General features: G+C 36.1%; 1 protein-coding gene across 5 annotated transcripts in view; it reads left to right on the top strand.

Annotated features, from left to right (window-relative positions):
- Positions 1-19,005, top strand: part of csf3r (colony stimulating factor 3 receptor) — an 83,019-nt gene that overhangs the window by 51,101 nt on the left and 12,913 nt on the right. For 2 of the 5 annotated variants that reach the window (XM_073924432.1, XM_073924433.1), the window contains 7 exons: positions 5,361-5,448; positions 7,467-7,535; positions 9,483-9,782; positions 11,897-12,023; positions 15,259-15,422; positions 17,839-17,996; positions 18,092-18,245. In XM_073924432.1, coding sequence (XP_073780533.1) covers positions 7,478-7,535; positions 9,483-9,782; positions 11,897-12,023; positions 15,259-15,422; positions 17,839-17,996; positions 18,092-18,245 — 961 coding nt within the window. In that variant the 5' untranslated portion in view covers positions 5,361-5,448; positions 7,467-7,477. 5 annotated transcript variants of the gene reach the window in all.

Below are 19,005 nucleotides of genomic sequence, written 5' to 3'. Positions count from 1 at the left end.
TCTATTGGTTATTCTAAATATGTAATATAATCATAAGCTTGGCAAACAGTTTGGGAGAATTTGATGTTTTGTCAGTATGATGACAAAGCATATTAAAACATTACAGAAATTAGGCATGATTTCCCAACGTTTTTTTTCAAGGTAGCAGATAAAAGGACGCCAAATTTTGTCAAATTGTTGGAGTTTTCTTTTCAAATAGTGCTTAATTCACTCCAAAATGTAACACTGAGTTTTAAGGTATTTGCTCAGGGTTAATCATTTTCAGTGAAGAGACATATTTGTACCCAAAGAGTCCACAGTAGTACCTCAAAGGTGCATTTTAGTGCCCAAATGTACCTAAAAAGTACCTTTGAGGTATGATTATTGACTCTTCAGGGATAAATATGTATCTTTAGAAAAGGTACTCCCCCAGTGACAGCTCCTGTACATTTATTTCTGGGAGTGTAGTGTATAGTTATTATTATTATACATTTAAACATTTATTATTGACATTTAAAGGTTTAAATAGGGTAATTAGGGTAACTAGGCAGGTTAGGGTGATTAGGCAAGTTATTGTATAATGATGGTTTGTTCTGTAGACTATCAAAAAAGAAATTAGCTTAAAGGGGCTGATAATTTTGTCCCTAAAATAGTTTTTAAAAAATTAATAACTGCTTTTATTCTAGCCGAAATAAAACAAATCATACTTTCTCCAGAAGAAAAAATATTATCAGACATACTTTGAAAATGTCCTTGCCCTGTAAAACATAATTTGGGAAATATTTAAAAAAGAAAAACAAATTCAAATGGGGGCAAATAATTCTGACTTCAACCGTATATCTATGTAAGTAAAATGCTATTTTCCAATAAGATCGGCTCATTTGTGATATTCTTTGTTCCAAAGAGGGTGCAGAAATTGCACACTTTCTTTAAGTAAATGAGATTTTTTTTTATCATTATTTAAATCACACGCCCATTGTGTTTTGGCACATTGGGACCACTGCTCTTGCAACACTTCCTGTTTCACACCAACATCTGTGTTCAGCTTCCCTTCCGAACAATGTAGAAAAAGTGCTCGATGTTCACGGAATGGAAATTATCTTTATCCATACGATTATTATTTTGTGCAATCACCAACCCATTCCCATACAGTAAAAAGAATGTTTGATTTTTCATAATTGTTAACAAACACAATGCATTCAAAAAATATATACTAAAAGACTATTGTGATCGCAAACAATTTATATGGGCTGAATTTTAACAAATGAATTAAGTTGAACATTACATTTAATTAGTTTGTTTAAATTCAGCCCATATAAATAGTTTGCAATCACTTGCCTTAAAAAGGTTTTGTACATTTATTGAATCATTTGTTTCAGTGCACTAACCCCCAGGTCATATCTCAGACTATTTTTAATTCTTATTTACCGTATAAAGCCATTTTAAATGCTTTAAATTTTCACGAATTATATCTAAGACTGTTATATAGTAACCAAAGAACTTGTAGTAAAAGGTACATTTGACATAAAGAGCTTTTATTCTGGCCACAGTAGAAAATAACGTCTCTGTATCGAGATTAAATATGAAGAACCCATTTCATTATGCGTGTCTTGAAGGTTTCTTAGATGTTTGATGTTGTCTGATAAAGAGGACATGAGAGATTGAGGAAATCTGCCCCTTCCTCTTTTCTTTCGCATTGTGCAACATTACTAGATTTCACAATAATGGAAGACGGGAGGAGATTTTGGTGTTGTTTATTATCGTTTCCCAGAGTCTTTTACAAATGATAGTCGAAGGATCACTTGATTTTGATGATCCCTTTAACGCATTTTGTTGAATTGAAGTTACATTGAACAGGCCAAATAATTCTGATTAGATTATAAGTAGACTGTTAGGTTTGGGGTTAGGGTAAGTTGACATGTACTTGCAATGTTTCTTATAGTCAGTTAAATGCCTGTTGAAGTAGTAGCATCAGCAGATGTTAAGCAGACAGTCTACTAATACTCAAAGTTGCATTGCAAATACACGACAATTACTTTTTAGTCAATAAAATGTGCAATAGGGACCATCAAATAAAGTCTTGCCCAATGTTTTTATTGGATGTTGACACGACACCACACACAACAAAAATGAATATAATTAGTATTGTCATCATTAATAATGTGGTAAATTGTTAAATATTTTTTGTCTCTCGTCAAAAAAACTGCTGTTTCAAAACTGTCCTGTGGTGGGACTGTCTTAAGAATAGTTTATTAAGTACAATTGTCATTAATTAAACAGGAAAACATTAAATAATAAATAAATACCTGAGGCCTAATTTTACAAGTGGCTATTTTAGTAAATGGCAATCATTCATTCATATATTTTACAAAAACATATGTTTCGTCACCGAAAACATGTCCTCTGGTGTAACACCACTGTATATGCTCATTTTAACCCTAACATTTACTACCCTTTTGTTTAATTTGAGATGAAAACATCAATTAAATGTTATTTTTTTGCATAAATCTGTTAATCAACCTTAGTCCTGATCAATACTACTTTTTTTAGAAAAGTGCGTGTGGATTTTAACCTTTTATATTTGCCAAGTTCACAAATGATGTCACTGATTTAGTGGGAAAAAACCCCAAAATAACTTATTTTTCTATATGAAAAGTAATTGTGTTCTTTTTGTAAAGACTGTATTGTTTAACCCAGGTTCATTCTGAAAATGTACCCCTATATACATTTCTGGAGAGTGCCAAATACGTCCCGGGAGGTACTTTTTTTTGCAGTTTTCCACCAGAGGCCGCTGTGTACAGTTTATGAGATCTCAAATTTGTTGTTCTCATGGAAATCCACTAGTGTCCACTGTCGACTGACTGACCCTCCTCCTTCCCTAAACCCAACCGATGGTGATTTTAATAAAAGAATGGACGACAACAATATGACAAGAAGCCACAAAGTACTTTGAATCCATTTAAAAAGCACAAAAATCAAGATAGAAGTGACACCACAAGTACGCAAAAGCTCCTCGAAGCAATTTGAGAGAAAAGTATGTAGAAAATAAATAATAAGAAAAGAACTGCGTAAATGGAAAAGCAGAAACTGTCATCCTCATTTGTGTTGGCAGGCATATTAAAGCACGCGGCTGAAGCAACACGCCAGACAGTGACAAAAGAAATCACGATGAACATAACAACTGCTTCTCTAGCAGGCGGTCTGCAGAGAACCACAGGCAATTAGCCCTAGCGAGGAGCAGAAATGCGGTTCGGCAGTCGCACAGAAGAGAAGGCCTTTATGTGAGCCGCTGATAAGGGAACGGAGCAGATCTTTAATACCGAGTCTTTTCTGTGCATTCTGAGATTTGGCAGAAGTCTATACCTCTAAGCTTGATTGCATTGGTTTGACCCAATTGTGTGCGGTAATAAGTAACGGAAATAAACTGGACAAGAGCTGAATGAGAACTTTAGAAATCCTATTTAGGCCTGCTATCATATTATTATAAAAACTTTAGACATACCGCATACTGTTACAGTATATTTGTGAATTTCAAAATGCATCTGCCTACTGCTTAATCAAATGAATCAGTCTTTTATGTGAAAGTTAATGAGGAATCAGAAACAAAAATATTTATGTTGCCCATTCAGGGGTACGTTTACCATCGACAGCCAACTAAACATAATTGCAATCTAAACAACAACAACATTGTCGACTAAAAAAGCCTCAAAAGCAGGGGCGTTGCTAGACATAAAAGCTCTACTGGGGCTGATATATCAGGTTTGTAGCCAGCCTATTAAAAGGAGTGATTCTTTTTTTCCAGATATTTACAGATATTCAATTCTTAAATACTGCATTTTAGTGACATTTTAAGCACTATTTTGTGCTGGATCGCTTGTCGGAGGGTCATCATTAATACACTTTTTGAAGCAACAAAAATACTTCCTACATTTTTGTCAAAGTGCTCATCATACTATTTTTGGTTTACAAAGATTTGTTTATTTACAAGTTGTTACATTGTTATATATAATGTAGTGAGATTAGAATTTTAGTAATATAAAAAATACTTATTTTAAATGCTAATTTATTATCATCCATCATAAAAAAAAAAAAAAAAAAAAATATATATATATATATATATATATATATATATATATATATATATATATATATATATATTTTATATATATATACCAGAGGAAACCCACGCGAAGGCAGGGAGAACATGCAAACTCCACACAGAAATGCCAACTGAGCCGAGGTTCAAACCAGCGACTTTCTTGCTGTGAGGCGACAGCACTACCTTCCACTGCCTAGCCTTTCTCTACATTAAAATGTTAATTTGTATTTTGACACTACATAATATCAGCGCATTGTACAATAGACTTTTTTTACAAACATTCAAATGTTGTTTTTCAGAGCACAACAAAAGCAGTGCATTACTGAAGTAGGCTATTTTTCTACATTCACCTTGTTTCTCAATATATACCATCTAGATCAGTGTTTCTCAACTGGTGGGTCGTGACCCAAAAGTGGGTCGCGGGAACATTTTCGGTGGGTCACGGAGTGTGTGGTCAAAAAAACAACAACAGTTAAATTTATTTATTTATTTTTATTTCTTTGCTTATACCGGACTTTTATTTTGAAATCTGTGCGCAACAACCCTACCGTTTGAGATGTGAAATTTCATTTAATTATTGCAACAAATATGTCGAAGCGCAAGTACGACCCCGAATATGTAAAGTATGGATATATACATATATATATTGATGACAAAAAAGCCTCAGTGTCATATGTAGTGAGGTGCTCGCATAAGAGAGCATAAAACCTTCTAAATTAAAACATTTAGAAACCAGAAAACATGTTTTATTAACAGTTTATTATTAACAGTTTTTATCGTTTTTACTTTGTAATATTCTATAATTTGATCCATTTTGTTAAATGACCGCAATAAAATATTGTTTATTTGTAAGTCTTGGTGAATTTCTTACGATGTATCTGTCACTACTTGTTCATGTTAACAAATAAATACAAATTAAGTATAATTCCTGAAACGGTATTATAGTTCCTAAAAATTTGGGTCGCGGCTTGATGACCATGTAAAAATGTGGGTCCTATGGCCAAACCAGTTGTGAACCCCTGATCTAGATAGTTCGATTGAACTGAAAAGTTAGTTTCCTCATTTCTAGGGTTGTAAAGCAGGAGCAGGAACAGACACGTGTGTTGGGGTTTCACAAGAGTTTCCTGCTTCGGTTTGTGCTTGTGGTTCAGGATGGCATAAAGGACATGCCACAGAAACACAGCAGTGACGCTTTCCTCAGAGCAAAGAAATCTTTCTCAGAACTGCAGCTAGACAGGATCTTTATCAACTCTTTTTTTTTTTTTTTCTTTTTTTTTACCAGACCTCGCTGGGCACAAACTACACAAGATGTCGGGATTTTTAATGTAACATCAACAACCTACAGATAGATGCCTTTAAAAGACATTACCGTATGTATCATGTTTATGCTTATATCATTCACATAAACAGCAATTCATTATAGATATATTTAACAATTATACACTTTTAAACTCTACAGTTTATCTTAACTTTATCAAATGAAATAAGTTTATTTAACTCAAAATTGGCTGAGAGTTAATTCTACTCATTTGAAGAGTTTTAAACTCAGTGTTGAAGGTAATGAGTTAATTAAACAACTCATTACTTCAACTTAAATGGAGTAAGTTCACAGTACTCATATAGATTCGTTTTTAACTCAAATGGTTTGTAACAATGGGTTTTCACAATCGATTTGTGTAGGCACGACATGAAGGAATTAAGTTAACTTATGCGTTTTTACAAATGTAAGTGGATTGAACATAAAACAATTAAGTTGTGCCATCAAAAAAAAAACTCAAGAATTGTGTTGATTTGGCTCATTTTAAATAAGTAGTTTGAACAAACATAAACATCATTTAACTTTTGTGTAATTAAATACCAAATGTTGTATTTTAAATACCCTAGAGTGTCAAAGTGTAAAGAATTACCATCACTGTCAATAAATATTTATGATTGTATGAAATATTGACTGTTGTTACACTGAATTCAGTAAAACATAAACCATTCTTGAGATTTTTTGGGGACAACGTTTTAATTTACTCTCAAAAAATAATGTTTGCTGTTTGTTCAAACTACTTATTTAAAATGAGCTGAATCAACACAGTTCTTGGGATTTTTGGGGGGACAGCTTAATTGTTCAGTCAACTTAAAATTGTAAAAACAATTAAGTTCACTTAATGGATTTGTGTGGACCCAGCATTTTTTTTTTACAGTAAATAAATTTAATTCACACTAAATATGATGATTTAAATACATCTATGTTACGTAAATGTACAAAATAGAGTGTATTTATAATTATGAAGATGAAAAGCGTATTAAAGTGTCTGATTTACATTACTGTAACAAAATGCTGGTTTCACACAATCAATTTGTGTGGGCACGACATGACGGAGTTAAATTAATTTATTAGTTTTCACAAATGTAAGTGGATTGAACATAAAACAATTAAGTTGTCCCATTAAAAAAAAAACTCAAGAATTGTGTTGATTCAACTCAATTTAAATAAGTAGTTTAAACAAACATGAACATCATTTAACTTTTGTGTAATTAAATACCAAATGTTATATTTAAAATACCCTAGATCACAGGTTTCAAACTCAGTTCCGAAAGGGCCGCAGCTCTGCACAGTTCAGTTCCAACCCTAATTAAACACACCTGATCAAACTAATTGAGTCCTTCAGGCTTGTTTGAAACCTACAGGTAAGTGTGTTGGAGCAGGGTTGGAACTAAACAGTGCAGGGCTTCGGCCCTCCAGGAACTGAGTTTGACACCCCTGCCCTAGAGTGTCAAAGTGTAAAGATTTAATGTCGCAGTTAATGAATATTCATGATTGTATGATATATATCGACTGTTATTACACTGAATTTGGTAAAACATACACAATTCTTGAGATTTTTGGGGGGAAATGTTTTAATTTACACACACAAAAAATGATGTTTGCTGTTTGTTCAAACTACTTATTTAAAATGAGCTGAATCAACACAATTCTTGGGAGTTTTTGGGGACGACTTAATTGTTATATTCAGTCAACTTAAACTTGTACAACCAGTAAACACCATTTTTGAGTGTTTTTACAAATAACTGTGCAATTACATACCAAATGTTATATTTTAAATAACCTGGAGTGTCAACGTGTATTTAACATCACAGTTATAGAATATTAATGATTTTATGATATATCGACTGTTGTTACTCTAAAATCATGTCAAAAAGTCTAATTAATCAGGACACATTTCAATGACGTTTGCTGTCTTTTTTTTTTTTCAAACTACTTATTAAAAAAAGCTGAAACAACACAATTCTTGAGGTTTTTGGGACAACTTAATTATTTTATGTTCAGTCAATTTAAATGTGTACAACACTAACTAAGTTCTCTGAAATGGTAACACGGTTTTGCTTTTTCTTTCAGTCATCATAACCATGGCATCCGTCTCGCTTGTGCTTCTGCTGTGGATGTATATTTATGTTGTGATAAAAGGTAAATATACATTTTTACAAATCTTATTACACACAAAAAAGTATGTTTGCTGAAACTACTTATATAAAATGAGCTGAAACAACACAATTCTTGAGTTGTATTTTGGGACAACTTACTTGTTTTATGTCTATTTCCACTTCAATTTGTAATAACCGTTGACAGTGTAGGGACAACATGAATTGTGTAAAACCCAGCATTTTTTATAGTGTATATGCTCACAAAAAGTATGTTTGTTGTTTGTTCAAACTAAGATAAAATGAGCCGAATCAAGACAATTCTTGAGTTTTTTAATGGACAACTTAATTCTTTTATCTTCAATCAACTTCAATTTGTGACAAAAAAACAAATAAGTGAAATTCATTCCTTCACTGTTAAACTCAACAGTCAACTTTATCAATTAAATGAGTGTAGAAACTCTAAATGTACTGAAAGTCAATTCTACTCATTTGAAAAGAGTTTTGAACTGTGTTGAAGGTAAAGAGTAAATTAAATACCTCATTACTTCAACATAAATGGAGTAAGTTCATAGTACTTTAACTCAAATGGTTTGTAGCAATCGGTTTCCTCAAACAGTTTTAGTTGCCTGAACTTATTGGCATTTACAGTGTTCTTGTTGTCACAACACAACAAGATTGTGTAAAACATTTTTACAGTGCGTGATTACAAGATCCTTTACTGTCCTTTGTCTGACTTAAAACAAGTTATCTAAAAAGAAACAAAAACAGTTACCTTTTCATTCATTTTCATTTTATTTTCACACATATTTTGGACTATTTCATTTATTACAGCAGTCATGACAGTTAAACTTACTCTTTTTTTTTCTGATGTCGTGCAACAACACACATTTTGAAATAGCTTCATTGGAGGATGTTGTCGGGAACATGCCACGCAATGCTAAGTCACGAGACCTGTGAAGTGGTTTGGTATTATTTGAGCTTAACTAATGTTATTTTAGCTCAATCTTTTTCTCATCGTGTTCACTTATATGATTATTTTGAATGTTTGTAGTTGATAGTAAAATTATTTATGCTTTTTTATTATTCTGCCAAGTAATAACAAATATAATTACAATTGAATCAAAATGTTTATATATATACAAATTCAAGCTTGGTAAACTCTGACCTGCGAAACTGCATCACTTGACTGTGTGAGACCCATCGAGGATCAAAACATGAACTCTCTGGACAGAAATTTAAAACATGGAGCAATCGCTTGCTTTTAAAATGTCTAATAATCTTGTTTAATCCCGCCCCTTTTCGCAGCGCTGCACGACAGAATATCGCATGCTCAAACTCTAGTGTGACCGCAGCTTAAGAGCTTGATTAGCTAGACCAGGTGTGTCTGATTGGGGTTGGAACTAAACTTTGCAGGACACCGGCCCTCCAGGACCGAGTTTGGGCACCCCTGGTCTATACAAATCTGAGTTCTTCCATAAAATGCAAACTAAATGCTAATAAAAGCTAAATATTCATTAATTTTCCATCAACTTAAGTCCTTTTATTCATCAGGGGTCGCCAAAGAACAGTGGCTCAGTGGTAAGCACTGCACCTCACAGCAAGAAGGTTGCTGGTTTAAGTCCCAGCTTGGCCATTTGGCCTCTTTGTATGAAGTTTGCATGTTCTCCTCGTGTTGGTTTGGGTTTCTCTCAGGTGCTCTGGGCCGGCTTCCCCCACAGTAAACACATGCCCTTAATGTGAATTGGATAAACTAAATTGGCCATAGTGTATGTGTGTTAACGAGAGTGTATGGGTGTTTTCCAGTACTGGGTTACAGCTTTGTAAAAAATGTGTCGGAATAGTTGGTGGTTCATTTCGCTGTGGTGACCCTTGATAAATAAGAGACTAAGCCAGAGGAAAATGAATGAATGATAATAAAGGCCAGTAAATCATAAATAGTGTGATTTGTGACTTAAACTGTAGTGTTACCTTGCACATTTACTACCGACAGTGACTGGAGCATCATCGTGTGGGAATGTCTACACGCCTGCGCCTGTGGTTTTGGCTGGATCTCCGGTTTCTGTGTCCTGCTCCATCGAGGAAGACTGCCCCCTGACCAAAGGCAAAGTGTTTTACGTGCAGTGGAGGATCGACGGCCAGGTTGTCCCAAGAAATTACACCAATCAGGAGAGTAACATGACATACAGTGTGCTCATACCTCGCCTTCAAGACACAAGCGCAAGCATACTCTGTCTTGTGTGTGTTCAGGAGGACTGCCAGATTGTGGATGGAGTGGAAGTTAAAAATGGAAGTGAGTATGTGCTTGAATTCATATCAAAGTCTACAGGTTTTACCTGGTTGACTGGCATGGTGTTAGACTAGCAAGGGTTTTAGCCATTTCCAAGCCTGGAAGATGAGTAGCTCAAACCAAGCGGGGTAAAGTTGGTCTTATATTCACACATTCAGACTTTCTCCTTAATAATATAATATAAAAGTAATGTTTGCATATTCTAAATAGAGAAAACATATTAGCAGTCAATGAATATCAAAGTACAGCATTCCTCACAGTCAATTAAATGGTGCTTATGTTGTTTTCAAGTCTTGCTTGTGTAACGGAGGCCAGCTAGTAAGTGCTGTGCAGGTAAACCTCACTCCTCTGACCTCTAAAGAACGCTAGAGGCCATGGTCTTTAGCCTCCTTGTTAGAGCAACTGACTCCCATGCGGAAGGTTGCCGGTTCGATACCAGCTCGAATTGGGTTGGGTGGTGTAAGACTGGCGGGGTTACAATGGTGCCGTGACCCGGATGGGAGTGAGGTTTAGGGGGGTGAGTGTAACGGAGACCAGCTAGTATGTGCTGTGCAGGTAAACTTCACTCCTCTGACCTCTAAAGGTGCTCTAGCGACAGATGCTAGAGGCCATGGTCTTTAGTGTCCTTGTTAGAGCAACCGACTCCCATGCAGGAGGTCGCCGGTTCGATACCGGCTCGGAGCGGTGGGGTTACATTTGCGTGTGATTTCAGAGCCATTATTCAAAGTACAATATATAGGCACAGTGTCACAGTTCAAAAATGAGGGAATGTTCGAGTATAAAACCATCTTTAGCTCAATTTTAAACCAGCTTGACCAGACATATTAGGATTTTCTTTAATCAAAGGTTAAGCACAATTGGAAAATACAGAAAATGTACCAATAAACTAACCAAATACATGATTCATCACCAAGACAATTGGGTGAAATATTATTCAATTCAGCAAGTTTGTAATTTACTCAGCAGCATTTTTAATAGAGACTTCAACAACTTTACAAGGTGAATGCAACTGTTTTTATAACAATCACAAAATCTCCCCAGTCTGGTGATGAGCAGTGTTGGGTAAAAATTAATACATTACCATTTTTAAGCTACATTAACATGGCATAACTCGTACTTTCAGATTATACATAAGTATCAACATACTTTAAGATTACTTCCCCTAAAAAGTAACTAACACATTTAGTTACTCTTTAAAATTGACTTAAGACTGTAATATATTATGCTTTATGTTTAACACTGGTGAGGAGTAACACTTTTTTTAGCTGGTGGACCAGCCTGGTTTTAGTCATCTCCAACTGGATGTTTTTCCGACTGGAAGATGACCAGCTAAAAGTGAACATGGTCTAAATTAATAGGACTTAAACAAAAGAAATCATATAAACTTATAGGAATCACGTCATTAGAATATTTGTAGTGTTTCTTAAAGAGTTAATATATATATAACATATCAATGTTCTTCCTGAAAATAAAAAATGAAGAGTTGTCCTTAAGAATTTACATTTATGGATGTTCAACTTGGCCAGAGATTTTAGCAGATTAATAATAAATCTAAAGAGAAAATGGTGATTTTTTTTAATTAAGTGTTTTAAGCAGAATTGCAAAATACAGAAAACTCACCACTAAATAGTTTTCAAATACATGATTCATTTCTTCTTCAGACTGAAAGCAACTGGGTGAAATATTATTAAATTGAACAAGTTTGTCATTTACTGAGTAGCATTTTTAATAAAGACTTTAAAACTTTACAAGATGAATGGAACTGATTTCCCAAGAATCACAAAATCTTCTCAATCTGGTAAAAATAATGGAAGGTGGATGCTGCACACTGGTGGTGGATGAGGAGATTCCCACCATTGTGTAAAGTGCTTTGAGTGCCCAGAAAAGCGCTATATAAATGTAAGGAATTATTATTATTATTATTATTTTTATTTGGATCAGCTGTGTTTGAATAGAGTTGGAGCAAAGTTGTGCAGAGCTGCGGCTCTCCAGGAATTGAGTTTGAGACCTATCCATTAAATCTAATATACTGTCTACTCCTATTTTCTGCAGTTCTATAAATAAAATTACCCTTCCTGTAATTTTGATTGTAAAATATTCAGATTTTGTCTTTACAGATCCGCCAGTTCCTCATAACCTGAGCTGTGCTTTGACTTTAGTGAAAATGCCCAGCCTCCGGTGTGACTGGAATCCTGTTCAGGAAATAGCAAATCTTCCTACCAACTATACTCTGCATTTATTTAGGTATGCGTAATTATTTATTTGATCTTTATTTTTTTATAATTTTCGAGTTATTTTATGATTACTCCTTAAAGGAATAAAGTTCACACAAAAAAAAAAAAACTTTTATGAATTGTTTTAATTTCTGTTGAACACAAAATATAATATCAGAAAAAAGCAGCTACTGGCATCCATAAGAGGAACAAGAAATGGATGCCAATTGCTGCTCTTGTGTAAGTCTTTCATTGATTTCGACAGAAGAAAGAAACTTACAAAGGTTTGCAACAAGTGGAGGATGAGTAAATGATGACAGAATTAAACATTTTTGGGTGAAGTATGCCTTTAAAGGGGGTCTATTATGCAAAAATCACCTTTATTCGGGCTTTAAACACAGCTTTATAACAGCAGTGTGTGAATATAAGCAGCTCCTAATGGTGAAAATGATTTAATTCTATTATTTATAATCACACTTGATAAAAACAGTGAGCTGAAACACATTGATTGACATTCTGCTTTGTACGTGTCATCGGAGGGGGAAAGCCCCGCCCACTAGTGACCATCTCTCCCTCATTAGCATTCGACATAAGTATTGTTTTTGAATCTGCCACTATGCTGACACACGGGCATTTGTAGCTCCGCCCTCTTTGAAAAAGTGCACAATCTCATTTGAATTTAAAGCGACAGTCACCAAAACACCACAATTAGGATCAAAACCCAAAAGGGGAAAATTCAAAGAGTTATAACGCATTATTTGAGTGTTATTTTGAGCTGAAACTTCACACACACACACACACACACACACACACACACACACACACACACACACACACACACACACACACACACACACACACACACACACACACACTCCAGGTGCATCAGAGACTTAATTTACATCTTGTTACTAAAGGCATAATAGGTCTCCTTTAAGGAGGTCTTGCATGACAGTCAAGCACATCTCCCCTTACATATGTCCTTTACCACTGAACATGAAGATGTTTTGAGTTTTTGTTTTGGTTTAAATAGTGAATCTCTAATGATGATGATGGAGATTAGTAGTAGTAGTTTAATTCAATTCGGTTCATATTTAATTCTATACACTGCAAACAAATGCTTTTCTTACTTAGATTTGTTGTCTTGCTTCTAGTCAAAATATCTGCAAATTCTTAAATCAAGAAGCATTTTCTAGACAAGCAGAACATTTTGTCTTGTTTTAAGAAATAATATGCCAAAACGAAGTGAGTTTTTCCTTAAATCAAGCAAAATAACCTGCCAATGGGGTGAGCAAAGTTATCTTATTTTTTTGATTTGTGATAAGATTATTTTGCTTACCCCATTGGCAGGTTATTTTGCTTGATTTAAGGAAAAACTCACTTCGTTTTGGCATATTATTTCTTAAAACAAGACAAAATGTTCTGCTTGTGCAGACTTTTAGATATTTGCACTAGAAACAAGACAAAAAAAAATCTACAGTAAGTAAGAAAAGCATTTTTTGCAGTGTAGCACTTTTACAATGTAGGTTCTGTCAAAGCAGCTTAAAAGTTCACGAAACCTTCGAGTACTTTTTTTGAGATTTTAGCAGATTTGTGTGTGTGTTGAGCATCAGTTAAGACAATGTTAGCACCTGTCAGCTGTAATTGTGGGAAAAACTGGATCATTTTGAGCTTTGTCAAATAATTTCAGCTTTCAGGTTTAAAATTATTTTTGGGGCGGATAAAAATCGGCGACGTAATGCAAAACTGCAAGTGCAAAGATGACGCGTCACTTTCTCATTATTATTCATATTCATAGCTGAGTTTTCTTATCCTATGAGGAGAGCCGGCTTCTTAATTATTTATGACTGCATGTGCTTTCCGAAGGCAAAGCAGACCTGCCAGTGCCAAGCTGTGAGACACAGACCCACGGCACACAGTATTTAGCGGTTAATAAAGGGTCGTATGTGCTTGTTTCCATGATCCACAGGGTTTGTTGCATGTTTTTCCCTGCAATGCTGTCAGGGCCGCCGATACAGCAAAGCTGTTTGTATGCAGCAAGCATTTTTGTCGGGAGAGCAGTACGAGAATTGGAGAATGGTGGACGTTGTCTTTTATCAGGAGTTTGTTCACATTTAGACACAGCGCTGTGCTGCTGTGTTTGCCTAAATGCTCCAGATTACCAACAGGGCTAATGGTTAAAATAGACAGGGCAAGAGACCTGCTGCACTGAGTCTGCATTCAGACCTGGAGATTGAGGAAGAATCCTCATTTATAGTGTTTATGTGAACACGATTATCTTCATAATGATATAAATTGTGGTTGTCTGTATATGAAATTACAAATAACAAATGTAGCGGGGGGATTAAATTACTGTATATTTCTTTGCATTTTACCTTATAAACTCCTCATGGTTTGTGTCTCATTTTGTGAGCCAACTGACAACAGTTGTTCACTCCCCTCCTTCTCCCCTGCTGGCCACGCCCACTCCTTCCCTTTGCTCATGGAGCTCCACCCCCATTATGATGCATCTTTTGAAAAAAAAAAAATCTGATGTAGAGCTGAACCGAAAGTGGGGGGCGTCATGACCCTTTAACATAGAAGTTCTACCAGAAAGAAGCAGATAAATGTTTTGATATTTATCGTGAATTGATGGATAAATGTAAGTTTGTTACTGTCCTTTTATAAAGCCCTTTGGCTTAAGCCTATCTATGTTGTAGAGCTCTGGATGAGCTGGCAGATCCTGCCTAAAGATGAAGGCAGGGTGAAGCCAATCCCTGAGGGGAGACGAGGCCAACCTGGTGGTGGTGGGGAGGATGGAGGGAAGCTTTCGCAACGTCACCTGAGTACAGCAACACAGATTGTTTAGATGGGTTTATATGTACCGCGCTTGGTTGTTATAGGATGACGAGATAACTTTTATAAATGACGTAACATACCAGTCTTCCTGGCAGAACTATTGCTAAAGCTTTAATTTTTAGTAAGTTGAAACAGTGTCAGTCCAGTTTTCAGAGTTGAAGTTCAGTTTAGTTACATGTTTCACTGCTGAAAGTCCAAAGTTTAAAGGGCAAATCCATAAATGTGCAGCCCCAAAAGTCCAAAACCAAGCAAGCCAGAAGTGACAACCACATTCCTGACAGACAATTTTGTGACAGACAAAGGAGACATCCAAAACATGCAGTGCTGGTGGTCCTCCAGGAACGTGGTTGAGAAACACTGATGTAGAGAAAAATTCAACTTGATTGCTGACGTAACTATTGTACATTTTATTCATTTGATTTTTCCAGGGCCAAGTCACAAAAGGTTTATGCGGTCCCACCCGGGCAGCACTTCTACGTGGTTCCACGGGACGCATACGGCTATTTTACTGAGCTGGAGATTTCTGTGACAGCAGCGAATGTCTTTGGAAACACAACCACTGATCCTCTGAAACTCACCCCTTTGAACACAGGTAAACGGGTCATTTAACTGATAAGACTTTAAATGTGAGCTGATGAATATAGGGGTTTTGCTAATATATACACTTACCGGCCACTTTATTAGGTACACCTATGTCTTCAGAACTGCCTTAATCCTTAGTGGCATAGATTCAACAAGGTTCTGGAAATATTACTCAGAGGCTGCGTCCGAAACCGCATACTTCTATACTATGCAATATGTATGCGAGCCGAGTAGTGTGTCTGAATTCATTAAATTCGAAAATCAGTATGCGAGAAGTACCCGGATGACTTATGACTTTCGGCGAGATTCCGGAGTGTGTATTCCATGCACGCTGCGCTATCCCATGATACCCCACGAGGGAACTCATGAATGGGTGTAAAGCGACGCAATTGACGCAGGTAGGTCATGTGACTATGACAAAATGGCGGATGTAGTACGTCCAAACTCCATTCATACTTTTCACATTCTGTAAAGAACGTACTATTCTAACGGCCGAGTAGTACGTTTAAATTCAAATGTAGTACCTACTGAGTAGTACGCGGTTTCGGACGCAGCCTAGAGATTTTGCTCAATGCTGATATGATAGCATCATGTAACGAGTGGTTATTTAAGTACCTGTTGTCTTTCTATCAGATGGAACCAGTTCATTCTCCTCTGACCTCTGGCATCAACAAGGCATTTGCGCCCACAGAACTGCCGTTTTTAAAAATGGCGTTTCCTTTGTTTTTATTATCCTGCTTGTCCACAAGCGAGTGACATGTCTCTGTAAACCAAAAGCAATCAGCTTGGTACCTTTTTTGGTACCACTTCAAAAAGTGTTATGGTACGGTTCTTCTTTAGATACCTTTTGACAGTGGAAACGACCATAAAAGCGTACCGAACCATACCGAATCGTACCACTCAGTGGAAACGGGCTATTACTGCAAATTTAGCAAAAGTGAAATGCACAATATGTCCTCAAGAGGGAGCTAGATCTACGTTACAATTACAATACAATTTAAGGGCTCTATTTTGACGGTCCATGCGCAGAGCGCAAAATGCAGGGCGCAAATGCTTTCAGGCGGTGTCAGGACGCGTTTTTGCTAATTTAAGGACGGGAAATCTGCCTTGCGCCGTGGTTCTAAAAGGGTTGAGTTTATTTTCTTCATAAGTTATAGGTGTGTTTTGAGAATAAACCAATTAGAGTCTCATCTCCCATTCCTTTTAAGAGTCAGCTGCGTCACGCCAAGAGCGCATTCGCTATTTACAGGACGCAAAGTAAGTCTAAGTGGAAAAACTGAGCATTTCACAAACAAACAGTTCACAGTTGACAGTTCTTTAACAGAAAACTGTTAAACAGAACATCTACTGCGTGAGAATGAGGGATAATGGATCTACTTTTACATTCGCTCGTGGATAGGGACACCTTTACGCACAGACATCAATTAGTCTATAAATAAATACTTTTGTTTGTTAAGCGCAAATATTCGTTTCAAAACTATTTCTAAATTCAGTTCTAATTTCCAGCAAACGAATAAATGAATAATAATAGCAAAGTGTGCTCAAAAACCTGAGTTATATCCTAAAACACATGCTGTGCCCCATATGGTCTAAAACATGACAGGTGGGCAAATCTAAGCTTGTTTTTAATAAAACAAATATAAATATGGATATAATAAATAATACTGCTAATAATAATAACATTATACAAAAGCAAATTGTTATGAATGAACTGAAAAAGCCTCCCGAGATGAAGAAGACATAAAAGCAGTGATTTTTCATATTTATGTAGGCTAGAAAATAATATGTTTTTTAATATTTTAATCTTTTATATTTATATTCTATATCTATTCTTATTATATCCTATATATATCCTTAATATTTAATATTTTTCTTATGTAAAGATATTTGCCTATTGCTCTCTTGTGTGTATTAAGCAGTGTGTAAGCGAGGAGTAACTCTGCGCCGGAGTTTAGACCGGGTTTGTTTTGGTCTAATGAAAAATCTATTATAGTTTCTCAAAATAGCAACGCGCCAGCGGTCCGCCTCAGAACGCCTTCCTTTTTAGACCAGAACACCTATGGGCACACAAATGAGCGCTAATGCATTTGCTATTTAAACAGCGTAGCGCAACGCCTCAAAACGACTCTTGCGCCAAGCTGAAACTACCAAAAGACTATTGCGCCGCGTCTTGCGCCACACTGCGCCGGATGTATGATAGGGCCCTAAGTGTGTTGCATTATATTTTAGCCTATTTGATGAGTATTACAGATTCTACACTACACTGTCACTTATACACAATCCTGCATCAGGTAATTAAAAATAAATTAATTAATTAAAAATATTGATCTTCTCTGAATGGAAGAACAAGCCATGAAAGTAGTTATAAAAAGCCCAAAATGTCCATAAAAAAGATGTTGAGTGTTTATTACTGTATTTTATTTCAGTGAAGTTTGATCCTCCAAGTATTACCAGGATTGAAGCTCACAGGTATGGCTGTTTAAAATACAGCTGGAGTCTTTCGGAGACTCAGAAATGGCTGCAGTTGACCTTCATTGTGCAGTTAAGATTGAAAACCGTGAACAACCAGCCAAACAAAGACCTGGTGAGTCAAAGCTAAACACGATGACATCACTTTTCCACAAGGTGAGACTGTCAGTTATCTAAAAAGGTGTCTAAAATGTTTTTATTCTGCTTTAGGTTTATACCTCCAGGCAGTTACAGCTAAATCCGATTGAAGTGTGTAGCCTCCTCCATTGGACAGATTACAGAAGCACAGTGAGAGTGAAATATTATGCAACTAGTGAATGGAGTGAATGGAGTGACCCAAAAACTGCTACAACACTTAATAAGGGTAAGGAATGATTTCAGTATGGCTCCCACATGGGCGATCGTAGATTTAAGCATCTCCAAAATAATTAAAAAAAAAAAAAGTTTAGTTTTTTATCATTTTTAAAGGGCTTGGATTTGACCCCTTTTACAACAAGTAAGATAAGATTTTGGTGTCTCCAGGATAAAGTTTCGGTAAAGTTTCAGCTCAAAATACCCATCAGATTATTTATTAACGCTGCTGAAACACTTTGATTGACATTCTCCCTTTGTACGTGTCTTCAGAGGGGGAAAGCCCCGCCCTCTAGTGACCATCTCTCCCTCATTAGCATAGGACGTTAGTCTTGTTTTTAAATCTGCCACCATGCTGACACAGGGGCATTTGTAGCTCTTTTGAGAGGTGCGCGACGGCCACGCCGAGGACTATGCGTCTTTGATGCAGAAATATTATCAGCCTTTAGCCCTCACGAAGGCTGACACGCACCTCTCAAAAAATGTAAATACACGATGATGCATGGCGACGCATCAGAAGCTCTGTGATTGGTCGCCTTGGTAGCTGTGCTGAGTGTGGGTGGTACTGATGGAGCCCGATGGAGCGAGTGTTTTACAAGTGTCAAGTCACGTGAAGGAGCTCCAGATCGAAACTTTTGTTTTGTGTTTACCTCATGATTAAAGTTGTTGCCCGTCCGCCAGTTCCTGCCTCTGAATGAGCTAGTTTTAGCTACTTATAGCGTTCATAAAAAAAAAATACCAGCAAAGAAACTTGACACAGAGGAACATATAAA

Source organism: Danio rerio, chromosome 16 (genome assembly GCF_049306965.1).
Source record: "Danio rerio strain Tuebingen ecotype United States chromosome 16, GRCz12tu, whole genome shotgun sequence".
In the NCBI taxonomy this organism is placed as follows: domain Eukaryota; kingdom Metazoa; phylum Chordata; class Actinopteri; order Cypriniformes; family Danionidae; genus Danio; species Danio rerio.
Note: the sequence above shows the minus strand (reverse complement) of the source record. Positions and strands in the feature narration are given on the sequence as shown.